The 26285-nt window shown below is 39.5% G+C and overlaps 1 protein-coding gene across 2 annotated transcripts in view; it reads right to left on the minus strand.

Annotated features, from left to right (window-relative positions):
- Positions 1 to 429: 429 nt before the first annotated feature.
- Taf2 (TATA-box binding protein associated factor 2) overlaps positions 430 to 26285 on the minus strand; it is a 54105-nt gene continuing 28249 nt past the window's right edge. For both annotated transcript variants that reach the window (XM_028766832.1, XM_028766830.1), the window contains 9 exons: positions 25469 to 25579; positions 23421 to 23614; positions 21935 to 22074; positions 19211 to 19280; positions 16393 to 16502; positions 13549 to 13778; positions 12387 to 12492; positions 9620 to 9742; positions 430 to 1751 (listed from right to left, as the gene is read on the minus strand). In XM_028766832.1, coding sequence (XP_028622665.1) covers positions 1492 to 1751; positions 9620 to 9742; positions 12387 to 12492; positions 13549 to 13778; positions 16393 to 16502; positions 19211 to 19280; positions 21935 to 22074; positions 23421 to 23614; positions 25469 to 25579 — 1344 coding nt within the window. In that variant the 3' untranslated portion in view covers positions 430 to 1491. The remainder of the gene's footprint in view (positions 1752 to 9619; positions 9743 to 12386; positions 12493 to 13548; positions 13779 to 16392; positions 16503 to 19210; positions 19281 to 21934; positions 22075 to 23420; positions 23615 to 25468; positions 25580 to 26285) is intronic.

A 26285-nucleotide genomic window follows, 5' to 3' on the forward strand; every position in this document is an offset into this window, starting at 1 on the left:
CCTCTGTACTCACAGGCAGCACCTGAGCACCCTTCCTCTGTACTCACAGGACAAGTTCACTGCACACATCCTTGCTTTCAAAGGATTGTTTCCTCTCCAGAGACCTTACCCTCATCTCCATCTACTGAAGTGCCCTGTGACGGGGACAGTTCAAATCCCACTCATTTCAAAGCCCTCTGCAAATGCAACCTGCCCTATTACACACACACACACGCTCAGTAAGGTAACAAAGTGATAGAGGAAAATAAAGGCAGATTGTCCAACTTAAAAAGTTATTTATTAAACAAGTTAAATACAACTAAAAGTATATTTAAAAGTCCAGCATTATTGGATCCCTTTTGAAATATTTATTCTGAGATCAAGAATTGAGTTAAACACTTAGTAACAAAAGAAATGATAAAACTGAATATATATCAAAATATTTTTTAAACACAGAACCTGGTAAATTCAGAAAACCAAAACCAAAACATACAACCATACAAATTGTTAAAATATGAAACCAAAGCAGGGCACATGTATTTTAAACTGTTGCTGGTATACTCCAGTGTGGGCCAAATTATCTATGTCCAACCTAGTAAACAACAAATAAAGACACCTTTACAAAGTATCTTGTTTTGTAATACAGAGTAACTTTTGTCATTTTGCTTTTCTGATACATATTCTCATGTATCTCAGGGTGGCCTTGAATGATCTCCGAGCTCTGTCTCCCAACTGCTGGAATTACAGGCATGCACAACCACGCCTGGCTTTTATATACAGAGTAATTTCAGAAAGAACATGTGTCATGTGTGTAAACCGTCCACTTACAGCAAAACATTTTACATATGAACACATTCACTTGCACTTAATGGAAGACAAAACAGAACATAATTTCAACATCTTGATTTGAGAATAATGTTGGCTCTGCGACATTGCAACATCACAATCACCAAATGTACTATCAAAAGATAGCTACTTTCAATTTTTTAAAAAATAATTTCTTTCAAAACTTTTTGTACTCTAGGGTAAAAAGAAATATAAGATTCTTTGCTCATAAATGATGGTGCTTAGTTTCAATGGCTAACACAAAAAGCAGTCGAGAGGGACTGAGTCCTACAGAAAAGCCTCTCTCTCCAGCAATTCCAAGTGGTGTGATTCAGCACTTCATGGAAACGCTGGGTACCACAGATCTGGCGGTTGTTTCTGCTGAAAATGTCCTTCTGCCTGTGACATCCATCAAAGGCTTTCAAGTATACCTGACTTTGGCAGTCCAGAGGAGACTAACATCTGAATGGGCCTGCAGTGGATATGAAGGCTTTTATAAAAAGTCATTCTGTGTTTTCAGGAAGAATGGGGGGTGCGGGGTGGGGGGTGGGGGGGGCAGAACAGTTCATCCAGAACCAAAACACTCATTCCTATTTAAATCCCAGTTATTCAAACAACAGACATCAAATGCAGAACCTCAGTCTCTCCATACGCCTGCTTGTGTCTCTCTCCACAGGGGACAAGGCTTCAGTCTGAGAGTGATGGGGAGCGCACTGACCTGCCGCTGGCAGGGCTGGAGAAGGCAAAGGGCTCCTTGTCCTTGTCCTTGCTGTCATGCTTGTGCTTGTGCTTGTGTTTGTGCTTGTGCTTCTTCTTCTTCTTCTTGTGCTCATGGTGATGGTGGTGGTGGTGCTCGCTGTGGCGGGAGGACAGCGATTCCTTAGCAAACACGGAGAGTGGAGCAGCCAGCATGGAATGCACACCCATCTCCAAAGACTGCTCCTTACCTTCGGGAGGAAAACACTGAATGAGTTCCTGTTGATGGTAAGGAAGGACAGCTGTCCTCAGTGGAAGCTGAGGATAGTCTCATGGAGTACACAGCAGCTAACTAGTTTAGCAAAACTGCCAGAATCTTGGCCAGAAGTAAACTATTTTAAGTCCATCTGGCCTATAAAAAATTATAATGTGCTAATGTATAAGCAAACTGTCCTTTGAATGTTAATATTTTGTAAATATTATGATTCAACAATCACTTTCTATGTGCTATACACTAAAATCTATACTGGCCAATGAAAATATACCTCCTTCAAATACTTCTCTACCCTGAGAAGAGGGCACTACTTTATTGGGTCACTTAGAAAATTATTCATATACAAATATACTATGCTAGTTACTGATAATGGTATCTTAGTGAAAATTAAATGCTTCTAGATGAATTCTGGGAAAAGACAGGTAAAGGTAAACTGTTCTGGAAGACTCAGTACACACAGTAAAGACCCAGAAAGTGTAGAGGTTATGAAGGCAAATGTTCCTAAAGACAAGAGTCACGTTAGAAGAAAAGACAGGGACTGAAACTTGGGAGCCCATGTTCTAGATCACACTGATCGGTTAGCCTCTAGTATGTACTGTATTGTGTCTAAAAACTGACTCAGTTTCCTCAAGGGCTCCCTTCAGTTCCATCTTAAATGCCGTAAATATGCCCCCCAGGCTAGAAGTATACAAAACCAGACTCATTATCTTACAAAACAAAGCCAGGTAACAGACAAAAGAAACGATGTTTTTTGTTTTTGTTTGTTTGTTTGTTTTGTTTTTCGAGACAGGGTTTCTCAGTATAGCCCTGGCTGTCCTGGAACTCACTCTGTAGACCAGGCTTGGCCTCGAACTCAGAAATCCACCTGCCTCTGCCTCTGCCTCCCAAGTGCTGGGATTAAAGGCGTGTGCCACCACTGCCCAAGAAACAATGTTAAAGCCATATGAATAACTGAATGTCCAGCTCAGGGATGGCAGTCCTGCATCCACTGTTTGGCAACCGCCTACACTAACTAGCTGACTATCTGCACTTCTCAGAGTCTCTGGCCTGAGCTACACAGGTCTCATCATCACTCCTAAACACTGGCCAAGCTGCTCAGATTTTAAAAAAGCCAATGGTTATCCTGCAAGTTGTGCTTCTCAGCAGAGGCAAAGACCAAATGGATGTCTGTGGGTTTACCCTTTTCCAGGTAATACCTCCCACCACTTTGAAGGTGAACCCATCTTTACCTGTAGGTCCCATAGCTCAGAGTAGGATACTCTGCCTACAAATCTTAATTTTGCTTGACTTTTATGAGAACACAGGAAGTTAAGTAGCTTTAAGAACCTGAGTGGCAGGATCAACAGCTTCTGAGCACTGAGTCCACTGACACACTGAGTATTTATAAGATGAGCCTGAAGCATTAAATATAACAACAAGGAATTTAAAGTCCTGCCTAACTGACTCAGGAGGCAGCCTTTAAAGATGTTCAAAGATACAGCAATTCCAATACTAATCCTGGTTAATAAATATTATGAATTGATCATCATTAAAGAATGTGGTCAATGAACTCATTGTTTTAAAAATTATTAAATACAGAGAGAATTAGGCTTTTATCTAGACTTTCCAATAGAGTTCACACCAATGAATAATAATAAAAGGGAATTTTGCTTTATAGAAATAATGCATCCTATAAATAAAAATGGAAATATTAATTAGAATAACATTACTTTGTAATCCGCAATGAATTAATACATCTAGATCATGAATATCCACAATAGTTAACCTTGCAAAAAGAGTCAACTGGATACTGGTACTTCCGAATGAAGATACACAGCACCAACAAACCTGTGTCCAATTATGTGTCTAGACAGGACTGTAATTCTACCAAAGTTACAAGGAACTCTATTGTATTAACTTCACCACATATAAACACCTGAAAACTACAGATAAAAATATGACTAACATATATTGCAGGGTGGAAGAAGAGAAGGTACGGTCTGGAGTATAAATTTAAAAAGGTAACCGACAAAAGGATTGCTGTGGACTTCCTGTGGCTACTGAGGTAACAAATGCACTCTAATAGAAACAGAGCCAAGGAAAGGCTCAGCATGGCTCCGCAGCGGGACTTTAAGCTGACAACACCCTTGCAGTGATTTGAAACACCTTCTCTATTTTAGAGATCAAGACACACATAATTCAAAATCCTGTAAGATATTCATTTGTGTTATGCAAAAGATATTCTGAACTGTTCTGCCCAATGTAAAACCTTGTTGTCAAGCAAACGAGCTGTAGTCAACATAACAGATGTGAGACAAACAAATGTACTTAGTAAAGGCCTAACTTGCAAGCTCTGCAGATCATCTAAGAAGAATGCCCAGGAAATGCTCAACAATCTGCTAGTTTTATTGATTTCATTTATATTAGGTATATGTTCATACTTAATACAAAGTCTATAGTCTGTTAGAAAATACGCTCTTTGGTTCTTTAGATTAAATCAAAAAATAAGATGTTGAAATACATCATTGTAATTTAAAGATTAAACAAACAAACAAAAAAAATCAGTCTGTTTTTCATCTTGAGTTCCAAAGGAAAGATCTCTAGGGAAAGCATACAAGCTTTTTAAAACAAATTGTTTTAATTTGAAAGTAAGATTTCAAGTACTAGACTTGTGTTTTCTGAATTATGCAAGAAGGCATTACATAACCTAGCAGCCTGAGTGATGCAGCTGTAAGACTCCTCTTCCCTCAGAAATCACTAGGGAGCTGCATCTGCTACACCATCACCCCTCTCCCCTCTTCCTCGTTCCTGCCATCACTAAATAAACCCAGGAGACAGTCCTGATGCCTCTAACCTTGCAGTGGAAGAAAGGGGGCTAAGTGCCAAGGGGGAGGCTTGATGATGCTCAAACCTGTCATCACGGAAGCATGTGGCCCTTCTTCCTGCCTATTCTCTTTCCCTCGAGACAGGGGAAGGGAAAGGGAGTGGGTGAGAGGACCATTCTCACACCTCTCCTTGGTTATCCCATGGCCTGACCTACCACCTCCACAAAATCATACACATTTAACACATCTTTTTTACCCTCATACATAGGAAGATGGAGTGTGTGTGTGTGTGCATGTATAAGTGTGTGGGCATGTATGTGTGGGCATGTATATGCTTATGTACCTGAAGCTGTGTGTTCCACATGCACACATGTGTGTAGGAGGAGTTAAAAGTATATCATCACTGTCCTCTACTAACAAAGTATGCATCTCCCCTCAGCTCCCTTACAGCAGCATCTTTGTTTCTCTTTCCTAGATGAGGTCTGTAACACATTTCTGTTCTTGAATATCATCTGGGTCCTTGGCTTTAAGTCACTATGACATATGAGACGTCACCTCACTGTGTGAGCAGAGGAAGCAAGGGACCCACACTCAATAGCTCTGAACCTAAGGAAACAACACATGAGTAAAGAAACACTGCTAAAATTATACAACAAAAGGAGGTCAAAAGGATACAATTAGGAAAGGAAGAAGTCAAAATCTCACTATTTGCAGATGATATGTATACTTAAGTGAGCCCAAAGCGTCCACCAGAGAACTCTTAAACCTGATAAACAACTTCAACAAAGTAGCTGGATACAAAATTAATTCAAACAAATCAGTAGCCTTCCTCTACTCAAAGATAAACACGCTGAGAAAGAAATTAGGGAAATGAAACCCTCCACAATAGTCACAAATAATACAAAACAGCTTGGAGTGAATCTAACCAAGCAAATGAAAGATCTGTATGACAAGAACTTCAAGTCTCTGAAGAAAGAAATCAAAGAAAATTTCAGAAAATGGAAAGATCCCCCATGCTCATGGATTGGCAGGATAAATATAGTAAAAATAGCCATCTTGCCAAAAGCAATCTACAGACTCAATGCAATCCCCATCAAAAATCCAACTCAATTCTTCATAGAGATAGAAAGAGCAATTTGCAAATTCATTTGGAAATAACAAAAAACCCAGGATAGCGAAAACTATTCTCAACAACAAAAGAACTTCTGGGGGAATCACCATCCCTGACCTAAAGCTGTACTCCAGAGCAACAGTGATAAAAACTGCATGGTATTGGTACCGAGACAGGCAGGAAAATCAATGGAATAGAATTGAAGACCCAGAAATGAAGCCACACACCTATGGTCACTTGATCTTTGACAAAGGAGCTAAAACCGACCAGTGGAAAAAGGACAGTATTTTCAACAAATGGTGCTAGTTCAACTGAAGGTCAGCATGTAGAAGAATGAAAAATCGATCCATTCTTACCTCCTTGTACAAAGCTCAAGTCCAAGTGGATAAAGTACCTTCACATAAAACCAGATACACAGAAACTAATAGAAGAGAAGGGGTGGGGAAGAGCCTCAAATACTTGGGCACGGGGGGGAAAGTTCCTGAACAGAACACCAATGGCTTATGCTCTAAGATCAAGAATTGACAAATATCCAATATATACAAAGAACTCAAGAAATCAGACTCCAGACAACCAAATAACCCTATTAAAAATGGGGTACAGAGCTAAACTAAGAATTCTCAACTGAGGAAATTTGAATGGCTGAGAAGTACCTAAAGAAATGTTCAGCAAACTTAGTCATCAGGGAAATGTAAATCAAAACAACCCTGAGATCCCACCTCACACCAGTCAGAATGGCTAAGATCAAAAACTCAGGTGATAGTAGATGCTGGCGAGGGTGTGGAGAAAGAGGAACACTCCTCCATTGTTGGTGGGACTGCAAGATGGTGCAACCACTTTGGAAATCAGTCTGGCGGTTCCTCAGAAAATTGGACAAAGCATTACCTGAGGATCCAGCTATACCACTCCTGGGCATATACCCAGAAGATGCTCCAACATATAACAAGGACACATGCTCCACTATGTTCATAGCAGCCTTATTTATATTAGCAAGAAGCTGGAAAGAACCCAGATGTCCTTCAACAGAGGAATGGATACAGAAAATGTGGTATATTTACACAATGGAGTACTACTCAGCTATTAAAAACAATGAATTCATGAAATTCTTAGGCAAATGGATGGAACTAGAAAATACCATCCTGAGTGAGGTAACCCAATTACAAAAGAACACACATGATATGCACTCACTGATAAGTGGAAATTAGCCCAAAAGCTCAAAATACCCAAGATTCAACTCACAGGCCACATGAAGCTCATGAAGAAGGAAGACCGAAGTGTGAGTGCTTTGGTCCTTCTTAGAAGGAGCAACAAAATACTCATTGGAGCAAATATGGAGACAAAAGTGAGGGACAGAAACTGAAGGAGGGGTCATCTGGAGACTGCTCCACCTGGGTATCCATCCCATGTGCAGTCACCAAAGGTAGATGCTGATGTGGATGCCAGGAAGTGCATGCTGACAGGAGCCTGATATAGCTGTCTCCTTAGAGGTCTGCCAGAGCCTGACATATTCAGAGGCAGATGCTCACAGCTAACCATTGAACTGATCATAGGGTTCCCAATGGAGGAGTTAGAGAGAAGACTGAAGGAGCTGAAAGGGTTTGCAGCCCCATGGGGAGAGCAATACTACCAACCAACCAGAGTTCCCAGGGACTAAATCACCCGCCTGGGAGCATATAGGGAGGGACTCATGGCTCCAGCTGTATATGTAGGTGAGGATGGCCTTGTTGGGCATAGGTGGGACAGGAAGTCCTTGGTCCTGTGAAGGCTGGATGGCCCAGTGTGGGGGAATTCAAGGGTGGGGAGGTGGGAGTGGGTGGGTGGGAGCACATCCTCATAGAAGCAGGGGGAATGGGATAGGGGGTTTCTGGGTGGGAGGGAAATGAGAAAAGGGGATCACATCTGAAATGTAAATAAAATATCCAATTTTTAAAAAAAGAAACAATAAAAAAAAACACTGCTAAAGGATCTTTATTTAAGTACTTCGAGAAAAGCTGCAAGTCTACTGGATTTTATATGAAGTCTCTCCAGTTTTTGTCAACTATAGCAAACATTTTTAATACGTTTTAGTGAGCATGAATAAAAGAGAATTGAGCTGGACATGCCCCACAGAGCATACATGTGCTCCTTACAGTCGAGCCTGTGATGGAAGGGAGACCATAGCATTCCTCATTACTCTTCTCTTTCTCTCAGGACCCTAACTCAGCCACAGACCAATGTTGTTCCCATACACCCAGCTCTGATGGGAAGCAGAGACTCCCCTTTACCTCCAACTTACTTGATCCCACAAGATGATTTGTGAGTGATGTTCCTACAGGAATATTGTCAGACCAGCTAGGAGTGACACTTCTACTCTTTGGGGCCAGCAGAACGGCTCAGCATTTGAAGGTGCTTACCACCAAGCCTGACAACCTGAGTTTGATCCCAGAACCTACAAGGTAGGAGAGGACTGAGTCCTGCAAACTGCCCTCTCCATGTACACTGTGACATAAGTGCACCCACAGTCACACAAATAAACAGATGGCCAAATGAGAAAGGAAGGTACTTCTACTGTTTATTTGTAGTCTGTTAAAGAGCTTTTCTTATATTTGGAAAAGTTACTTTTTCCAGCTTATCCATGTATTAGGAAAAAGCTATATTTGAAATTCAAAAACATACACACACACACACACACACACACACACACACACACACACACACACAGGAGTGGGGGGGCGTGGGGAAGGACAAGAAGAGAGGTTAAAAAAGTAAGGGAGGAGGAAATGGGAGAAGGAGCCAAAGAAACAATGCCCCAAGCCCTTCACTCATGGAAATAACAAGGCAAAGTCCCAGCTGGATTCCTTGTGAAACATGCTGTGTGAATCTACTACAATAAATGTACACACCTCACAAAAAACTTTCGGCAGACAACAATCCATATTCTTAACACTGAAGTATTCTGAGCTGTTGCTTTTGGCTGAAGTCTACGTACTAATCACAGTTGGTTCCTGAGTGCCTTCCTCAAATCAATAAGCATTATTCTTCTGCTTATATCATACAAAGACATACATTACCAAAGCAAAATCCACCCACGGAACATAAGCAGGAGGTTTACTAGTGACTTTGGAAAACCCAGTCTTCAGAAGGGACTTTGCTTATGTGGCTTTCTTTCTTACTCCTTTTCCTTAAACGTCTGAAAACCATAATCTTTGTTTCCTGGTAGCTCACAGCATCTGACAGGGGCTATTTATTTGGATTCTCATCTTTGCTTGATTAGCAACACAATAAGCAGGAAACCGTGCAAAATGGAAGAGTAAGTACAGCTGAGAGCTGAACTACTTAAGCAAGTCTAGTCAGCATGGAGTAACGTAAACTTTGGGGTGTATGGGTGTGTGCGTGTGTGTATGTGTGGTTCAGAGGACAACGTCAACTCTCTCCTTCCATCATGCAGGTTCTGAGGATCTAACTCAGCTTGTCAGGCTTGGCAGAACCCACCATTACCATGAGCCATCTTGACAGCCCTGTATGGAATACTCTAAATACAAGTCTAGTACTAAATTTTCATCAATAAACCAGCAATCCTGAGCGGTGGGTGATTCATCTGTGGATTCTGTGAAGGTACAGTGACAGATCATAAGGTTGACATTGAAGTTACCCTCTGACTGCAGGCAAGAGCGAGTGATTTCATTATTACAACGGCTAACTACAACAACATAACGAAAAATAATCTTGTTCCTCATTTTTTGTTATTTATAAATTTTCTATAACACAAACACAAACTTCTGAAACAGATAAACACTACTCTGAAAGTCTTTAAATTACATAATATAAACTAATATACTGCAAGAAAACTAAGTTCTCCATTTCCCCAGTAATTTTTAATTGATAAATTAACTCGGAATTTAGACTTTCTTGAGACAAGACAAAGAAACAAACAAACACAACCAAGTGTACCTGCTCCCTTTCGAGACAGTTCCATACTCCACTGGGGTTTTGTGGTTGGTGTAATGTCAGAGCCCAGTGAATGCTGGGGCATTAAGGAAGATCTGGAGCTGGATGGTCGGTACTTAGAGAGCCCTAAAAGATCAAAAAGGGGAAATATAGTTCTTTGTTTCCTAAAAGCAGAAAAAAAGTTTAACAGGTTTCACATGTTACCTTTGAAACCAGAAATAGTTCAACTCTAGTAAAAGTCTAACCATAAGCGGAATACAGTCTTAAGGCTACTAAAGATCACAGTCATTTAATCCTCTGTCTACTGCTGCAGAGAAAATTCACACTCAAAAGACAATAAACTTGAAAGACTTGCTGAACACAATTAGGGCCCATACTCTGCTACAGGAGCCACTTCATACATGCTATTATTTATTTGACATTTGCATATAGTTTGCAAAATTTCCTAAAAACATTTAAATTATCAAACTTTTGATGTGTCCAGATACATCAAAAAAAAAAAAAACTTAGATGTTAGAAATGCATTTAAAATAAGAAGTAGTTTTAATTGTATAACATAAAACAGGATAATAGAATCCAGGTCAGATTCTCATCCAAAAGTATGCACAAACGTGGTAACAGCTGCACTAGAGTTTCCCATCTTCTCCAAGGCCATCGGTGTATCAGCAGCAGCGTTAAGTGATTGTATGTGCACCCCTGTGTCTTTTGTCCTTTACAGTCTGGTGTTAGCGGTTCAGCACTTTGTTTTCTGTTCTGCATGGCAGTAGAGATTGACCCCTCAAGACTAGGCTGATCGATAACAAAACCAGAAGTACCCAGACCAACAGAAGCATAAATTGCAACACATATTTCCAGAGAAATATGGAAAGCAAGGCAACATGAGTCCTCCTCCCAAAGATCCTAACTCCTCAACTGCTGAACTCACAGCACTGAAACACCTAAAACGTTAACTCATAAACATGACGAGCGGCCTTAAATACGTTATGAGTAAGTCGACGGAGAAACTCAGCAACACAGAGAAGAAAACTGGTAAAACAGATAGGAATATGGATTTAAAAAGAGGGGGCAGTGTAGAAAAATTCAGAAAAGATACTAAGATTCGAGAAAAAAGTTGGAAGTGACAAAAACTGAATTAAATAAAAACTATAGTGGCATTTTAACTAACAACAGATTAAACAGAGGAATGAGTAAGAGGGAAGGTCCTGCTGCAGAGCCTTAAGCCTGACTACAGCTCCTGAGACCCACATGGTGAAAGGGAGAGAACTGACTTAACTTATTCTTTATTTTATGAGTACACTGTAGCTGTCTTCAGACACACCAGAAGAGAGCATCAGGCAGGACTAGGGTGTGTGTTTGTGTGTGGTGTGTGTATGACCGACCACTCTTTTTTTGAGACAGAGGTTTCTCTAGGTAGCCCTGGATATCCTAGAGCTCGTTCTACAGACCAGGCAGGCCTTAAACTCAGAGATCCAATTACCTCTGCCTCCAGGGTGCCAGGATTAAAGGCATGTGCTACTATTGCCCATTTTAGGATTTTAAAATAATCAGGAAAAAAAAAAAAAACAGAGCAAACGTACGCAAGACAGAAAAAGACAAAATTCAAACTCATGATAGAAGAAAGAAATGCTAAAAAGTAAACCAAAGGTGAGAAAATTGCTCAGTCCATAAAATACCTGTTTTGTAGGCAGGAGGGCCTTGGTGTGGACCACCAAACCCACGTTTCAAAAGACGGGAGGTGGGGACAGGAGGACCCCTAGAAGCTCACTGTCTCAACAAAAGGCAGACAGTGACTGCAGAGTGATACCCACAGCTGTGATCTCCATACACACGTGCACCCACACATGAACACACACACACACACTTGCTTGCACACACACAAAACAGAATGAAACAGACCTAAATTTATCATCCTGTAGTTATTACAAAAATGGCACAACCAACAAAAAATAGGGTAGTTGAGAAATAAATACATGGAAATCTATGATATCAAATTATATGGAACAGACAGACCCCCCCCCCCAAAAAAAAAATAGCCATTATGGAAAACACTGACTCTAGTTTAAAAAAAAAAAAAGGCTATTTTAACTGTAACTACAGTCCTATTATTAAGAGTAAACAAAGCTTGGTGGTCGAGGTTCATGCCTTTTATTTCAGCACTGGGGAGGCAGAGGCAAATGGCTCTCTGTGAGTTTGAGGCTAGCCTGGTCTACAAAGCTAGTTCCAAGACAGCTGAGCTATACAAAGAAACACTGTCTCCTGTCTCTAGAAAACCAAAAGGGGAAAAAAAGAGTAAATAAAGTATTTTGTTATGACAAATATCTTACACAAATCTGAATTTTTTTAGGGAGAGGGTGAGACAAGGCTTCAATATATAGTTCTGGTGGGCCTCAAACTCACTATGTAGAGAACAAATGTAATACAATAAATTTATTAGTGTGTGTGCACATGTGTGTGCGTGTGCATGCAAGCATGCCACCATACACAGATGGAAATCAGGGAACTTGAGGAGGTTGGTTCTCTCCACCTTTACAGAGTGGCAGGCATTCAACTCAGGCTTACACAACCCACTGTACTATCCGGCCAAACCTCCAAAAAGTACTTTCTACAATTTATTATTTTGTCAATGTAAACTTCACTGATATTAATTCAAGAATTTTATATTGGCTTCTCAATGTTATACTTGCTTGCCTAAAAATAAAGTAACAGACCTTAGAACGGATATATGCGAACACTGCCCGCCTCCCACAGGGCCGTGGTGCGTTGTCCTTACCTGGAGTGGACGGCCTTTCAAGCATGTTCAGATGATGGGAAATGAAGGCCTGACTATCGTGAACAGTATCCATGTCAACCTCCTCCTCCTCCTGAGAACTTGAAAACTAGAGCACACACAGAAGAGCAGAGTCACAGCATTACTCTATGTTCAGATAGGATCTTTAAGGACAAGTAGAAGAGAGGCCAAAGAATAGACCCACTACGATCTTAAAAGGAAAAACAGTGTCTTCTCTTCAGAAGGTACTAAAACAAAAATTAGCTGGTCCAGCCTCCAAAAGCAGCTGATAAAGTGTTTCTGTGAGCCAGGCGTGGTGGTGCACTCCTTTAATCCTAGTACTTGGGAGGCAGAGGTAAGTGATGTCTGAGTTTGAGGCTACCCTGGTTTACAAAGCAAGTTCCAAGAGAGCTAGGACTACAAAGAGAAACCTTGTCTTGAAAAACCAACCAACCAAGATGGGAGCGAGGATTATAAGCCCCAATTCCCACCTTAGGACACACTGTGCATTTACAGTAAATGTGGTAATATCCTAGATAACTTCAGGTAAATCACAAAGGGAATCTGAATTTCAAGGGTAAGCACTAGTAGTGAATGGCCAGAACAATCTGGTCTGAACCCTGCTGAAAACAGAAGGCTGCAGTATAGGGCAGACACTGTGTCATGAAAATCACTTCTGGAATATTCTCTTTACAGTGAAATGATTCACACATGTTCTTTTTACAGAGTCTGGGAATTTGCAATGCAGAGCTAGAAAGAAAAGGCTTTCTAAAGGCAAACACCACAAATATAAAAACTTATAAAATGTAATGGAATGTACCATCTCTTCCCAAATTATCAGATTTCTCCTCCAGTCTTTTCACTCAAAACCATTTACCATCAAGCAACTTAAAGACATGCTCTTAGTCTAGCCCAGCAGCTGCCATCATACACACAGACAAGGCAGACTCATGTGTAACAGGCTCTGTACCATGCAAAGGAGAAATCCTAGGAACCAAAAGACCCTCACATCACCACTCAAGTCGACATGAGCTGGGGGTGGGGGTGGAGGTGGGGTTAAAACAGCAGTGGCCTGAGGCTAGAGGACTGACTGAGTCACAGAAGACATCTTCTTGGGTGGTGCTACACAGTGAGGCTCTGTCTTTTGCACTAAGGTGACACTCACGGGGTTTTGAAATCCAGCTAGCTGAGCATGACAGCCTGGGTTACTCGAAGAGTCCTGGTTGCCTACTCCAGCTTCTGGAATTATGGTAGGATTCAAGACAGCTTTCTTTTCTTTAAGGTTAAGAACAAGTCCGAGCTCTGGTAAGGGTAAACAAGAAGGTCTACTGAGGCCAAAGAGTGTGAAGTACAAGTCCACAGCACCACAGCGTAACCTCCAGTCATGGGCAGTACCTAAGGGGCAGACAAAATCAACGTCACTAATTACGATGCCATTATTCTTACAAAATCAACTTCAGAAATTATAAAAACTATTGAGTGAGCATGTGTTGAATACTGAGCACGTGTGCAGGTGTGGTGGTGGAGCGAGGAAGCCAGAGGCCAAGGTGCAAAAGTCATTCTTCCTTTCAGTGGATTTTAAAGGGCAAACTTAAACTATCAGGCTCCTGACATGATACAACTGTGCATGATTTCTCTAACATATAATTCTAACTATGACAAATCCTTGAAAATTAAACATAAAGCGATTTCTTATATAAGGTTCATTCTATCCAGAGGTGAAGTCCAGCTTCTTGGTCATGTTCAGTTTCTTCCAAAACCATCTTGTAACCTTAAGTATCATTCCTTATGTCCAAAAACTCTTCCCAAGAGGTAATAAGAGAATTCTTTTACAATTTGTTATATCTTCCTCAACTTTCTGAGCTATTATGGTCAGTCACATATTCTTATTAATATTTGACATGGCAATTTTGTGCAGAAGATTTACTGCTGAATCATTCTTTATGTAAGTCTCTGAAGTTTGTGCTTATCCCTTAGATCTAAGGAAAAGAGGCAATGATGTCTTCAAGGTAACAAGAGAGTAGAATATTAAAACTGTACACACAGTAACAATCTCATGTGAGTAGGGAAAGCTAACAACCACCAACTAACAGCATCTTACTTCAGAATGGTTTACATGGTATTTTCGGGTATTTGCTCTAATTTTTAAAGCAAAGGCCATCCACTTTCATTTTATTGTATCTCTTCAAAATAGTAAGTCATTATATTCCCTATGGCTACTGCACTTATATTATAGTCTTTAACATTTCAGTGTCAGTAAATTAAGTAAAAAATAAAACATTAGAATTTAGTACTCGTGATTCAGTGAGTTAGCAATGGGCTAGCACAGTAAGCTATTTCAATATTCTGGAGAGGAGATAAAGCAGCATACTCAAAAATGCTAAGTATTGGGGCTGGAGAGATGGCTCAGTGGTTAAGAGCACTGACTGCTCTTCCAGAGGTTCTGAGTTCAATTCCCAGCAACCACATGATGGCTCACAACCATCTGTAATGGGATCTGAAGCCCTCTTCTAGTGTGTCTGAAGACAGTGACAGTGTACTTACATATATAAAGTTAATAAATAAATCTTTTAAAAAAATGTTAACTATTAGAAAATAAAAAATTAGTATTAGAGTAAATACCCACTGTTTTCCGTCAACTTGCAACAACCAATAAGCAAAACAATTCCAGCCTAGCTTTTGACTAAACCTATCAACCAAAAGCAGTATTATAATTTCAAATTAAGAAATACAACCAAAAACTGCCTTTCAATATATATGACATTTATAAATTCAGATTTAGTAACCCAATTAAATAAAAATGACTTACAAATAAGTGGCTACTAAGGCTGCTGAACTACTTAAGAGCCTGAATTTGATTCCCCAACAGAGAAGGAAAGAAATTCATTTCACACAAAGCTCAAAGAATCATAGCACTGAATGCTTAACGTGAGGCAGCCAGACACCTGCTTTACAAATACCAAGCTGTTTCTTTCTCTCTCTGGTTGCAGGAACACGTTTCACTCCTTGCATCTTGGAAATGGCCGAGTTTGGACTAGTTACACTGAGCTGGGTCTGACCTCAGCACACCCACAGGCTCAAGAGCTAGTGCTCCTCCACACTCTGCTTCCCTCCCTGATCTCACTGAAAAGGATGGAAAGGCACTCTGGTAAATGGTACACCCTCGGAGATGTACGACACCATGCACTCTCTACGACTGCAGGCTGTTACTCATTCTACAGTTACTCACTGCCTGGAAAAGTCAGAAAGAAATGAGTTATCTCTGAACAAGGCCTCTAGAAGGCCATGGACAAGAGGTGGGAAGACTATGAAGGTCTGTGTTTATAGCCCTTTAACTACCTAAAACACTTGTAAAACTAGGATGTTTCCTTTCCATATGGAACAAGGTGAACACATCCTTAACAAATAACCTCAATGTGACAATATGACAGCCCATTTAAACGGGGATGATGGGAGGAGGCGCCGGAGTGTGTCACACAGTTACACACGAGGACCTGAGTTTGATCCTAGCACTCATGTAAAAGCCAGGCATGGGGACAAGCACCTGTAACTCCTACACTAGGGAGTTGGAAACAGATGTCACTGCATCCTCTGGCCAGCCATCTAGCCAATTAGTAAGCTCCAGGTCACAAATGTTCATGCATGCATATTTTCGCTTTCTCTCTCTGTCATATCCTTGAAAATCTGATATAAAATGAAAATAAGTAATAATTTTTAAAAAGTCACTGGTATCTTCAAACTAGACCACTGACTATTAAAATGGCCAAGTGAGGGTGTGTGGACAAAGAGGTATACGGTGGGACACACTGGGTTACAGTTTCCATGATCAATGTTTTCTATGTTTTGTTTATCTTTTGTTTGTTTGTATTTTTTATTTTCTTTTGTGGGGGAGGTTGCAAGGGTGGAGAACAGATACGAGGGGGTGGGGGATAAGTGAGACTGGGGTACATGATGTAAAACTCACAAAGAATCAATAAAAAGTTAAAAAAGAAAGGCATTACTCTCTTACCAGAATTCATCAGCTTCCAGAGCTGATCTACCAGGGCTTCATTGCACAAAGGAGACTCCATGTTCTTTGTAAATGGTGGATTTTTAGTCAACATGTTAAGAATCTTATGCCTGTAAGAATAAAAACTAAATAAATGAATTTTTACTGACCGTTTGCTGATTGGTACGATCAATAAGAAACACCACAGAGAATATCAAAAGCTTTCTCCTTTCCCATTATGTCTAATTTTATGTTTAGTTCCATTTCTAAATGCTTTATGCTGAGGCCTAAATGTTCATTATGTGTTTTCTCACTAAAATGACTTACGGATTTGTTTTCAGTTACCTGAACTGTATGACAAGGTCTTCTACAAACTGCTGACTATATGACCCTCCCGAACCCCCAGCCCCTCAGAGCTGAGGACCGAACCCAGAGCCTTGCGCTTGCTAGGCAAGAGCTCTACCACTCAGCTAAATCCCCAACCCCTCTGACTATATAACTAACCTTAACTATCACATTCTTTTCTTTGGGAGAAAGGGAAAGGTTTAAAGTTTCTTTTTAAACATTTTCATTCTTTATGAGGGCCATTTTACCACGAGTTTTAAAACCCATAAAAACAATGTTTATGCTTAGAACAGGGCAGGAAAATGCTAATGACCTCAACAGAGACAAGACAGCTGAGTATCTAAGTCTTATCGATAGAAATTCTACAGTGCTTAGCAGTCCTGTGTTTACACAAATGAGTGGTAAGAGAGTAATAGCAATGAGAATGAAGGAGATAAGTCATACTAAACGTATAAAAAGTAAATTAAAAACAAGAAAGAAACAAATCTCCTAAGAAACTAAAACTCCATTTGTAGGGCATCATGGTGTTCACCCACAGGCCAAGTACTGGAGGCAGAGGCCAGCCTGGACTATAGAATACAACAGCCTCAAAGAGAGCAAGACAAAAATCAAGATCAATGAGCTAAAAGAATTAAACACACAGCCAGGCATGGTGGCGCACACCTTTTAATCACAGCGCTCAGACAGCAGAACCAGGCAGATCTCTGTGAGTCTGAGGCCAGTCTGGTCTACAGAGTGAGACACTGTCTAAACCAAACCAAACCAAAACAAAACAAAACAAAACAAAAAGGCCAATAAGAAAGCAATCACTGTGTGGTGACACTTTTATCCTGTAACCATTCATTGCCTTAATGTCTTTTTAAAAAATGTGAACTAAAAAAAAAAGTTTATATTTATTTTGTGTGGGGTTGTGTACCATGCCATGTGTGCAAGGTCAGAAGACAGCTTGCACAAGTCAGTTCTCATCTTCTGCCACGGGATAAGCACACCTCTCAATAGATTTTCTGTCCAGACTGTAAACATGGCTCTTGACATTTAAATGAACCAAAATAGCTCAAAAACTACATTTCAAAAGCACTTGGTACAGATACAATGTCCAATAACTTCATTCAGTTATTATATGTCAATATGTCTAGTAACACATCTATTAGATATCAATGGATAATACAGTAACAACAACCAAGACAACCTGCCCAATGTGCTCTCTGAAACAGATTCTAAATATATAATACTTAAACACTGAAAAATAGAGATGTTAATTTTTTTGTTCATGTAAATTGAAAACAAATGGTTAGACTTTAAGTTGCATTTACAGCTTCTGATCTTACATGCTACCAAAGACTTTCAGGTGCGTACTCCATCTTAGACATAGTAATGAGGCTCTACTCCTTGCTCTGGACTTTAAAATGGGAAGCTATCAGATTTTTTTTTTCTGCATTTCAACTTTGTATCACTCACAAGAACAGATTATTCAAACTGCAATATAAATCACAAATCAAGAACATTAAAATCTTTAAAGTTCATATAAAAATGTGTGTAATAAGCATTACTTAAGACACTGAAATTTACAGTCACCAACCAAGAAGTCACTGTTATCAAATGCCCAGGCTCTTGAGCAGACTGCTCACACCTCAAGGCATTCCAAAGAGGAGCAGGCAGCTGATGTCTTTTTAGAAGAGCGTCATCTGCCAAGTGATGTGTAAACGTGAGCAAGGCATTTAATGTCCCTCGGTCTACGTTCTCACCCAGAGCTGAGATGGCTACGAGTTCTTCTTCAACTCTAAAGTTCTGATCTATGCAGTCAGAATGTTCAATCAAATAAAAATCTGAATGTCGACTATGCCAACTTCAAAGAAAGACAGAAAGAAATGGCTACAAAAGACAAACGAAACATCCAAAAAATGCAGCAGGAATAAAAGCAGTTACCAGAGGTAAGCACAAATACAGTGGCAGATGGCATGCCGAGACTGCAGCTGCTTTAGCTTCTAAAGAGTCTAAAAACTATCAACTCTAATAAGACTTAAGGTTTTGAATGAAATTAAAAACACAAATGGGAGCCAGCGATGTGGGTCCATGAGTCCGTCCTCTGAACTCCACATGCGTGCTGGGGTGCATGTGCATGCATACATATAGAAAAAAAAAATACATGGAACAAAATCTGCGAAAGGATCAAAACAAGGAGATGCCCTGAAATAAGTTTCCAAATGACATAAAAGTCATAAAATCAATTATAAGTTGGGACACATAAGTAAATTATCCCTACTCACTTATTGAAAACTATTATAAAACTTTAACTCAAAACAGAATAGTTAAAATGAAGAGAAACTATTAATAATGTGTTTTCAAAATGTTTTTCTAAAATCAAGTAAGAAAAAAAGGCTTAAAAATGTATTACCAATTCCTATATTTTAGAAAATCTTTCCCATGTGTAATTTTTGGTCACGATCTAATCCATTTCAGGTCTATAATCAAGATAGTAAATATATAAACTAACCTTACATAGGGGACTGGGTCAGTCTGAATCATATTAAGTAGCCATTGAAGTTCTTCATAACTCCTGTCCACTGAAAATAAAAATCAGTAAGTATCTGTAGGGTTAAATAACAAATCAAATAACAAGTGATAAGCAGGGAATTAAATAAGAAGATTGTCTTAGCTGGATTGTCATGGAGTTGAAGGGTCTAATTAAGCAATTAAAATTCATTTTTAAAACTTTGTATGCACTAGGCCAGTAGTAACTTTCACAAGCATAATGCCATATGTAACCATGACCAAAACAGTACCCAGCATATATTCAGCCAAACATCAATACAAAATAGTACCAAAACATAGTTCCCAGTATATAGTTCATACTAGAATTCAATCAAACATTAATATATCATAAAGCAAATTCTAATCATTAAAAGTCCTAAATTAGTTCGGCAAAAATCTACCCAACTTTTTAGACGCTTGAATCCCATAGAGGCTTGACACAACAGTGACAAATATACACAAAAGGAGCTTCTGTCCACACAGCTCCTTCCACTGAGATGCAAGGCAGTCACAGACACACCCTACGGCGGTCGGTAACCTTGTCGGCGTAAGTTTAAAAACCGAAAAGCTGTAGTTACACAATCGTATATACAAGAGTTCTTGGCCTTTCATCTTCTAATATGAGCACCAGTATTTTAACCTACAAAATTCATGGTTCATACATGAGCACCATTCACTTTTTAAAATTATTCTTATTAGTTTAGTATTCTTTTGGAAACATATTCCTATCCTATTTCATCTTGGGTAGTATTAACTCATCAATTCCTCTTTTCTGAGGCACATATGCTTTATCTATCTTAGAAAAGAAGGTTAGGCATACTAAGAAATTACATGAGCTTGTTAAGTCTAGATTTAAAGCTGGCAAATCATCACAAGAGATATAGACACAGAACTGTATGTTTATTTCTTGTCAAATAATTCACTTAATAATAGAAAAACACATTTCTATCATCTCTGAAATGAACATAAAAATGACAGTTCTTTCAACATCAAGTCAAATACACACATATTTGTAGGCATTTCTGTTGAAATGTATAAAACTTAAAAAGATGTATACATGTTTCTAGTTCCCATACAACCTGTAACTCCTGTGGAACTTCCTGTCTCCTTTTATCCTATTCAGAGTTCAATATACTTTAACTTCTTTATTTTCCTAATATTTCCATTATGAGTTGGACTTTTAGACTATGTTATACTTACGTATTCTATTACCTGCATATGACTATTAAACAATTATTTCTGAAATACACAGAGACTTTTAGCACAAGTTCAGCAGGCATATAGGCTTAAAGCAATTACATAGGCATGGTCAGCTATCACCAGTTTCTTCATTTTATACACTACCTCTCTTAATTATTATTTTGATACACATATATTCCATCTGAAAATTTTCTTTGGGAGTTTGTTGTTAATAATGTTTCACAAGGGGCTGGAGAGACGGCTCCACAGTTACGAGCACTTAGTGCTCTTGTAGAGAACTATAGGTCAGTCCCTGGCACCCTCATCAGGCCACTCACAATCACCTAACTCCAGGGGATCCGAACACCTCTCTTGGCCTCGGTGGGAATCTGCACTGTGTATGTGTATAACACAGGCAAAAACAAACAAACAAACAAGCAAACAAAAAAAAATCAAAAAACCTTTTTATTGAGATAGGACCTCACTATATAACCTAGTTGGCCTGGAACTGCTACATAGACTAGGCTGGTCTCTAACTCTCAGAGATCCTCCATCCTCTGCCTCCCGAGTGCTAAGACTAAAAGCATGTGTAATCATTTCTGGCCCAAAATAAAATCTTGGGGGAAAAAGAGCGTTATGCAAGAACTGCATATGTGCCTAATTCCCTAAAGCTGTATAAGTGACAGCTGGCAATGTAGAGAATCTAAAACTCACCCAGCTATGCTACTTCCTGTCCTTTTGCATTCGGAATCTGAAACTGGAGACTATACTATCTTTTTTTTTTTTTTTTTTTTTTTTTTTTGCAGAATGAATTATAAAGCAAAGTGGAATGAGAAAGAAATCTTAACACAGGGGAAAATCAGGAAGGAGTAAGCTTCAGCAGAGCCCCACATCCTGTCTTTGTACTCTCCACAACACCATGGTTCTCATCTATCTGGGAAGCTATTCAAAAAACTACAACTGCAGGAGAAGGTAGCTCAGCTCACTTGAATTTATACTTTTCAGAGTATTCTACTGTGTCTTGTGCTATTTTTCCAACCTCTATTTTATTTAGTGCCATACTTTTTTATTTCTTTAAACTTGAGGCCTAAGCTAATTTTCCTGACCAAAGTTACTATCTCGTGCTTTGTTTGCATAGTTACAAATTTTTATATACTTGTAAGATATTTCCTTGAATCCCTAGATATTTTCCCCAAATCTCTTATTCCTAAAAACAACAGAAAATTGAATTTGTGGAATTTGCTGGCTTCTCCCAGGAGGTAAAAACATTTACAATTTTATTTTTTTTCTGTTGTTACCAAACCAACTAAAAGTCAGTGAGCCAAGAATTTAATGGTAAGGACTAATATGTATGCAAATATCACTGTGAGATCTACTACTTTATATGCTAAATAAAAAGTAGTTAAAAACAGTTAGTAATCCCTATAGTGCCTACACTACAGAGATGCAGAATGGGCTTTCCGACATTTCTTTCTAAACCAGAACAAGCACCACCTGACAGCATTACCTTTAGTGTAATCAACGACAGCTTCCAGAGCTGCTATCCTGATGTCCACGAAGTGGCCATACTCAGCATAGGATTTGAAAAGAGACGCATCACTCGGCACATGTCCATTCTTCTGAAGCACCCTTATGGCTCTCAAGCAACTAGTGAGAAAAAAAGTTAATTACTTCCTCTGAAATATGAACCAAATTTGTTATCTAGGTACTACAGAGTATTATAGAGATTCATTTGTCAATCAATTAAAATCCTCATTTATCGGGGCTAGAGATGTGGTTCGGCAGTTAGGAACACTGGCTGCTCTTCCAGAGGACCCAAGTGTGACTCCCACTACCCACATGGTGACTCACAACTGTCTCTAACTCCAGTCCTACGAGTTCTGATGTCCACATGCCGGCACATGCAGGCAAAACATTCGAACATGTAAAATCAAATAAAAATAAACACCTTGTAATTTGAACACACATCCAATTCTGTAATGTTTAACTTTTCTGATAAATTTTTAATATTAGTATCTAAATAATATGAAAATAAATTTCAAAACATTTGGAAACTCAGATCCACATACATATCAACAGAAGCATACTTCAGAAAAAAGTAAGAACTTAGCAATATGAATACAGTTTAAACAAACACAGTACTTTGTCCAGAAATTCTATTCATTCACGATAAAAATGGTAGAGTAGCTAGCATGGTGGCGCAAGCTTTAATCCCAGCACTTGGCTGGGGGAGCAGGGGTGGGGGTGGGGATGTGGGGGGTGGGGAGGGGGAATAGAGGCAGGTGGATCTCTGTGTTTGAGTCCAACCTGGTCTACAAGAGTGAGCTTCAGGACAGCCTAAAAGGCATAGTGAGACACTGTCTCAAAAACCAAAAACAAACTAAATACAATAAAATGAAAATTAAAAAATAAAAATAAAAATAGGAAGGCTACAGTGACAGTGCACTTCAGGACTTGGGAGGTGGAGGCAGGAGATCAGGGGCTAGTTCAAGGTGGCCCTTGGCCACACAGACAGACCTACATGCGAGCTTGTCTCAAAACCCGAAACGGGGTTGTTTACACAATAGTGACTGGTATAAAAAGTGATGCTAACATCAAAACAATGATTAAGAAGACTTTCTAGGATCAGTGAGACAGCGCTGCAGGCGAAGGCACGTGACATATGTAAGCCTGGGAGACTGAGCTTCATCCTGAGCCCACCCACATAGAGGTGGAAAGAGAGGACCAACTCCACAAAGCTCTTCTCTAACCCCACACATGTCACAGCACAGGTGGGAAAATGATGGAAATTGATCATGAAACCACACATAGTACTATAAATTTTAAAATTCCACTACAAAGGGGAAACTTTCACAGATATTTTACAAATATTAACAATTTATCTGGAGATGACGGTATCAAAAAATTTAAACTTTATTTTTACTTTAATGTTTCCCAATTTAATCTAGCAGAAATAAATAATCTTAAAGAAGCAGCAAAGAACTGAGTGACACCTGACAGTGATAGTATGTCTGTAACTTGGGAGAAGTTTTTCCATATTCAAAAACCGGGTTATTTCCTCAAGAATTAGTCGCACATCAGGATTTAAGTTATCCAAAGTTCTGACTTCATTATTTACACTGACAGCAGGTGTAACAGAGTTAGCCAGGGCATCAATCATTTCTGCACGGTAATAGTTATCTGAAAACTAAGAATAAATAAAAGAAGATTTAAATAACTTAACATAAACTTTAAATAACTTAACATAACACATATCACTTTAAATCATTTCAGTTCAGAAGAGCACATCTTTAGAATACACAAAGCCCTGAGTTCATCACCGGGAACACACACACACACACACACACACACACACACACACACACACACACAAAGTGAAAACAGGTATGTAAACAGCAAGGTTTCTAGGAAATACAACCTGTCCTTTGTATAGAACTATTCTTTGGAAAACAATGAAAATGCTGCACTCACCAGTGACCTATCAGAATATTACACACTCACTGTGTAAGATCTTCCTACAGCTACCCAACCGAACCATCTAGTATTATAGTGCAAGAAAAGAAAAAAAAAAAAAGTATGAGGAGCTGAGCTTAAGGTGCCCAGTATTCATATAAAACCCAGGCAGGTACGGGAGCCCACAGGTATGCCTAGTACTCAGGGCAGACACAGAATTCCTGAAGCTTGCTAGCTCACTAGATTAGCCAAAACTGGCAAGCTCTGGATTCAAGTGAAAGACAATTTCCCAATACATAAAGTGGAGAAAATAAAGAGAGTCACTTAAGCTAGATAGTGTTGGTGCAGACAAGCGGATCTCTTAAGAGTTTGAGGCTAGCCTGGTCTACAGAGCAAGTTCCAAGACAATCAGAGCTACACAGTAAAACCCTGTCTCAGAAAAAAAAAAAAGAAACCAAGAAATGAAGAAAGAAAGTCACCTGAGATTAACTCAGGTCTCTGCATGCAGGGGCACACATATGCACACCATAGACATACACACAAAAATGAAAACCATTATAGTCCACAAATCCTAGTATCAATACAAAGCTTCCAATCAACCAACTAGCACTCTACCTTAAAGTATAAACATTCAATATCTAAAGATCACCAAAAAATTAAGGGGGGGGGGAAGGCAAAAGACCCCAGGGGCTAGAGAGAAAGCTTGGAGACCTCAGTGTTTAAGAGCATTTACTGCTCTTATAGAGGACTTAAGTTTGGTTCCTGGAACCCAAGTGGAGGCTCACAACCACCTCTAAATACAGGTGCAGGGATCTGTTGCTCTCTTCTGGCCTCTGTGGGCTCCTGCACATGGTATATATACAGAGAAGGTGCTCACACATATCCATAGAGAATAAAAAAAAGAAGAAAGCAAGAAAAGAGGGACAGAAAGAGAAAGAAACAAATTAGTCAACTCAGAGAAAAGGAACTTGGACAAAAGATGTATTTCAAAGAACAGAACATCCCAGCACAGGATCAAAAGAATCTAAACTATCAGTAACATCATATTCTTTCCAAAAGCATAATACTATTTTTAAAAAGAAACAAGCACAGAATCATGACAACAGCTACTGTTTAACTTACACTTAATTTACATTCCTCCTCTTCCTTTTCCACTCTTCAGATGGCAGCTCCCTCAATACTCTAACTCTCTTCAGCTTTCTCCCCTGTCCCCTACCCAGAGGCATGCTGGCATGGTTGCAGGCCCCCACACACACACGCACATAGCACATACACATATAAAATTGTGCTGCTAGACTTCATAAAACCATGTTTCAGCTGGCTTTCTAATGTATTAGTCTCTCTACATTATAAGAGTTTCAAGAAACATTTAAGAATGAATTAATCTCGGTTTTCATCCACTGATTATCCCAATGAACCATGCTGTGTGCCTCTAACTCTAGAAAGGTACTATGGGCTTATGAATGACTCTGTAAACACAAGTATTTCTTCCTTTTATTGCAGTCCTGGGGACTGAGGCTCCCATATCTTACCCTAAAAACAAGTATCACTAGGTACTTTACAATATTCACAGATAAAAGCACCTTACCTTATTTTTTCTGTTGTCATTGTACTTGATTAAGTCTAAAATAAATGTTAAAACTTCTTTGGGACAAAGATTATGTACATCTCTTAACAAAGCCATTGCAACCGGCATAGTCTACAAAAAAGCAAAAGAGTTTTAAGCACATAACACAACTTATTTGTTACTATGGTAATTTGTACTCTAAAGAGAATTACACTGCGGTTAACACAGATACGTAGATGGAGCCAAATACTCTATCTTCCATGTGCTCCCAGTACAGACACACCTAAAAGCATTACTACTGAAACGGTAAGGAATCCAGGGAATATCGTCATTAGTGGACGTAGTCTACAGGCTATGTGCCTTTGCTCTCTCTCACTTGCTGGAAGAAAGTATAGATAATGTATATCGATTCCCTTCTAGGTGATGGAGTAGAGAGAGTGTACCACCTCAGCACTGGTTCACGCTCACTACCCACTCTGGATATCTAGCTGTGTGCTGCTTACTGCCACGAGTCCACACAATCATCCTTAGGGCTCAAGGATCCACTGGGGATAGGCAGGAAATAACAGTACAGCTCCCAACCCTCAGACTAAGGACAGACAGTAGTCTAGAATTCAGGGTACCTTTCTTCTTTCTAAAATTTCATAAGCAATTTTCTGTTAGTCTCAATAGGACAGACACACACCATTAAATCCTGCTAGTGAAATCAAACTAATTACGCCCTAGACAGAACAGTAGATACACTTGGGGGCATGTCTCTGAGGTATTTCCAGAGGTTTTGCTGGAAGGTAGGAAGATCCACCCCATGGGTGCTGGCACAATCCCATGGAGTGGGGTT

Source organism: Grammomys surdaster, unplaced genomic scaffold (genome assembly GCF_004785775.1).
Source record: "Grammomys surdaster isolate TR1022 unplaced genomic scaffold, NIH_TR_1.0 63, whole genome shotgun sequence".
In the NCBI taxonomy this organism is placed as follows: Eukaryota; Metazoa; Chordata; class Mammalia; order Rodentia; family Muridae; genus Grammomys; species Grammomys surdaster.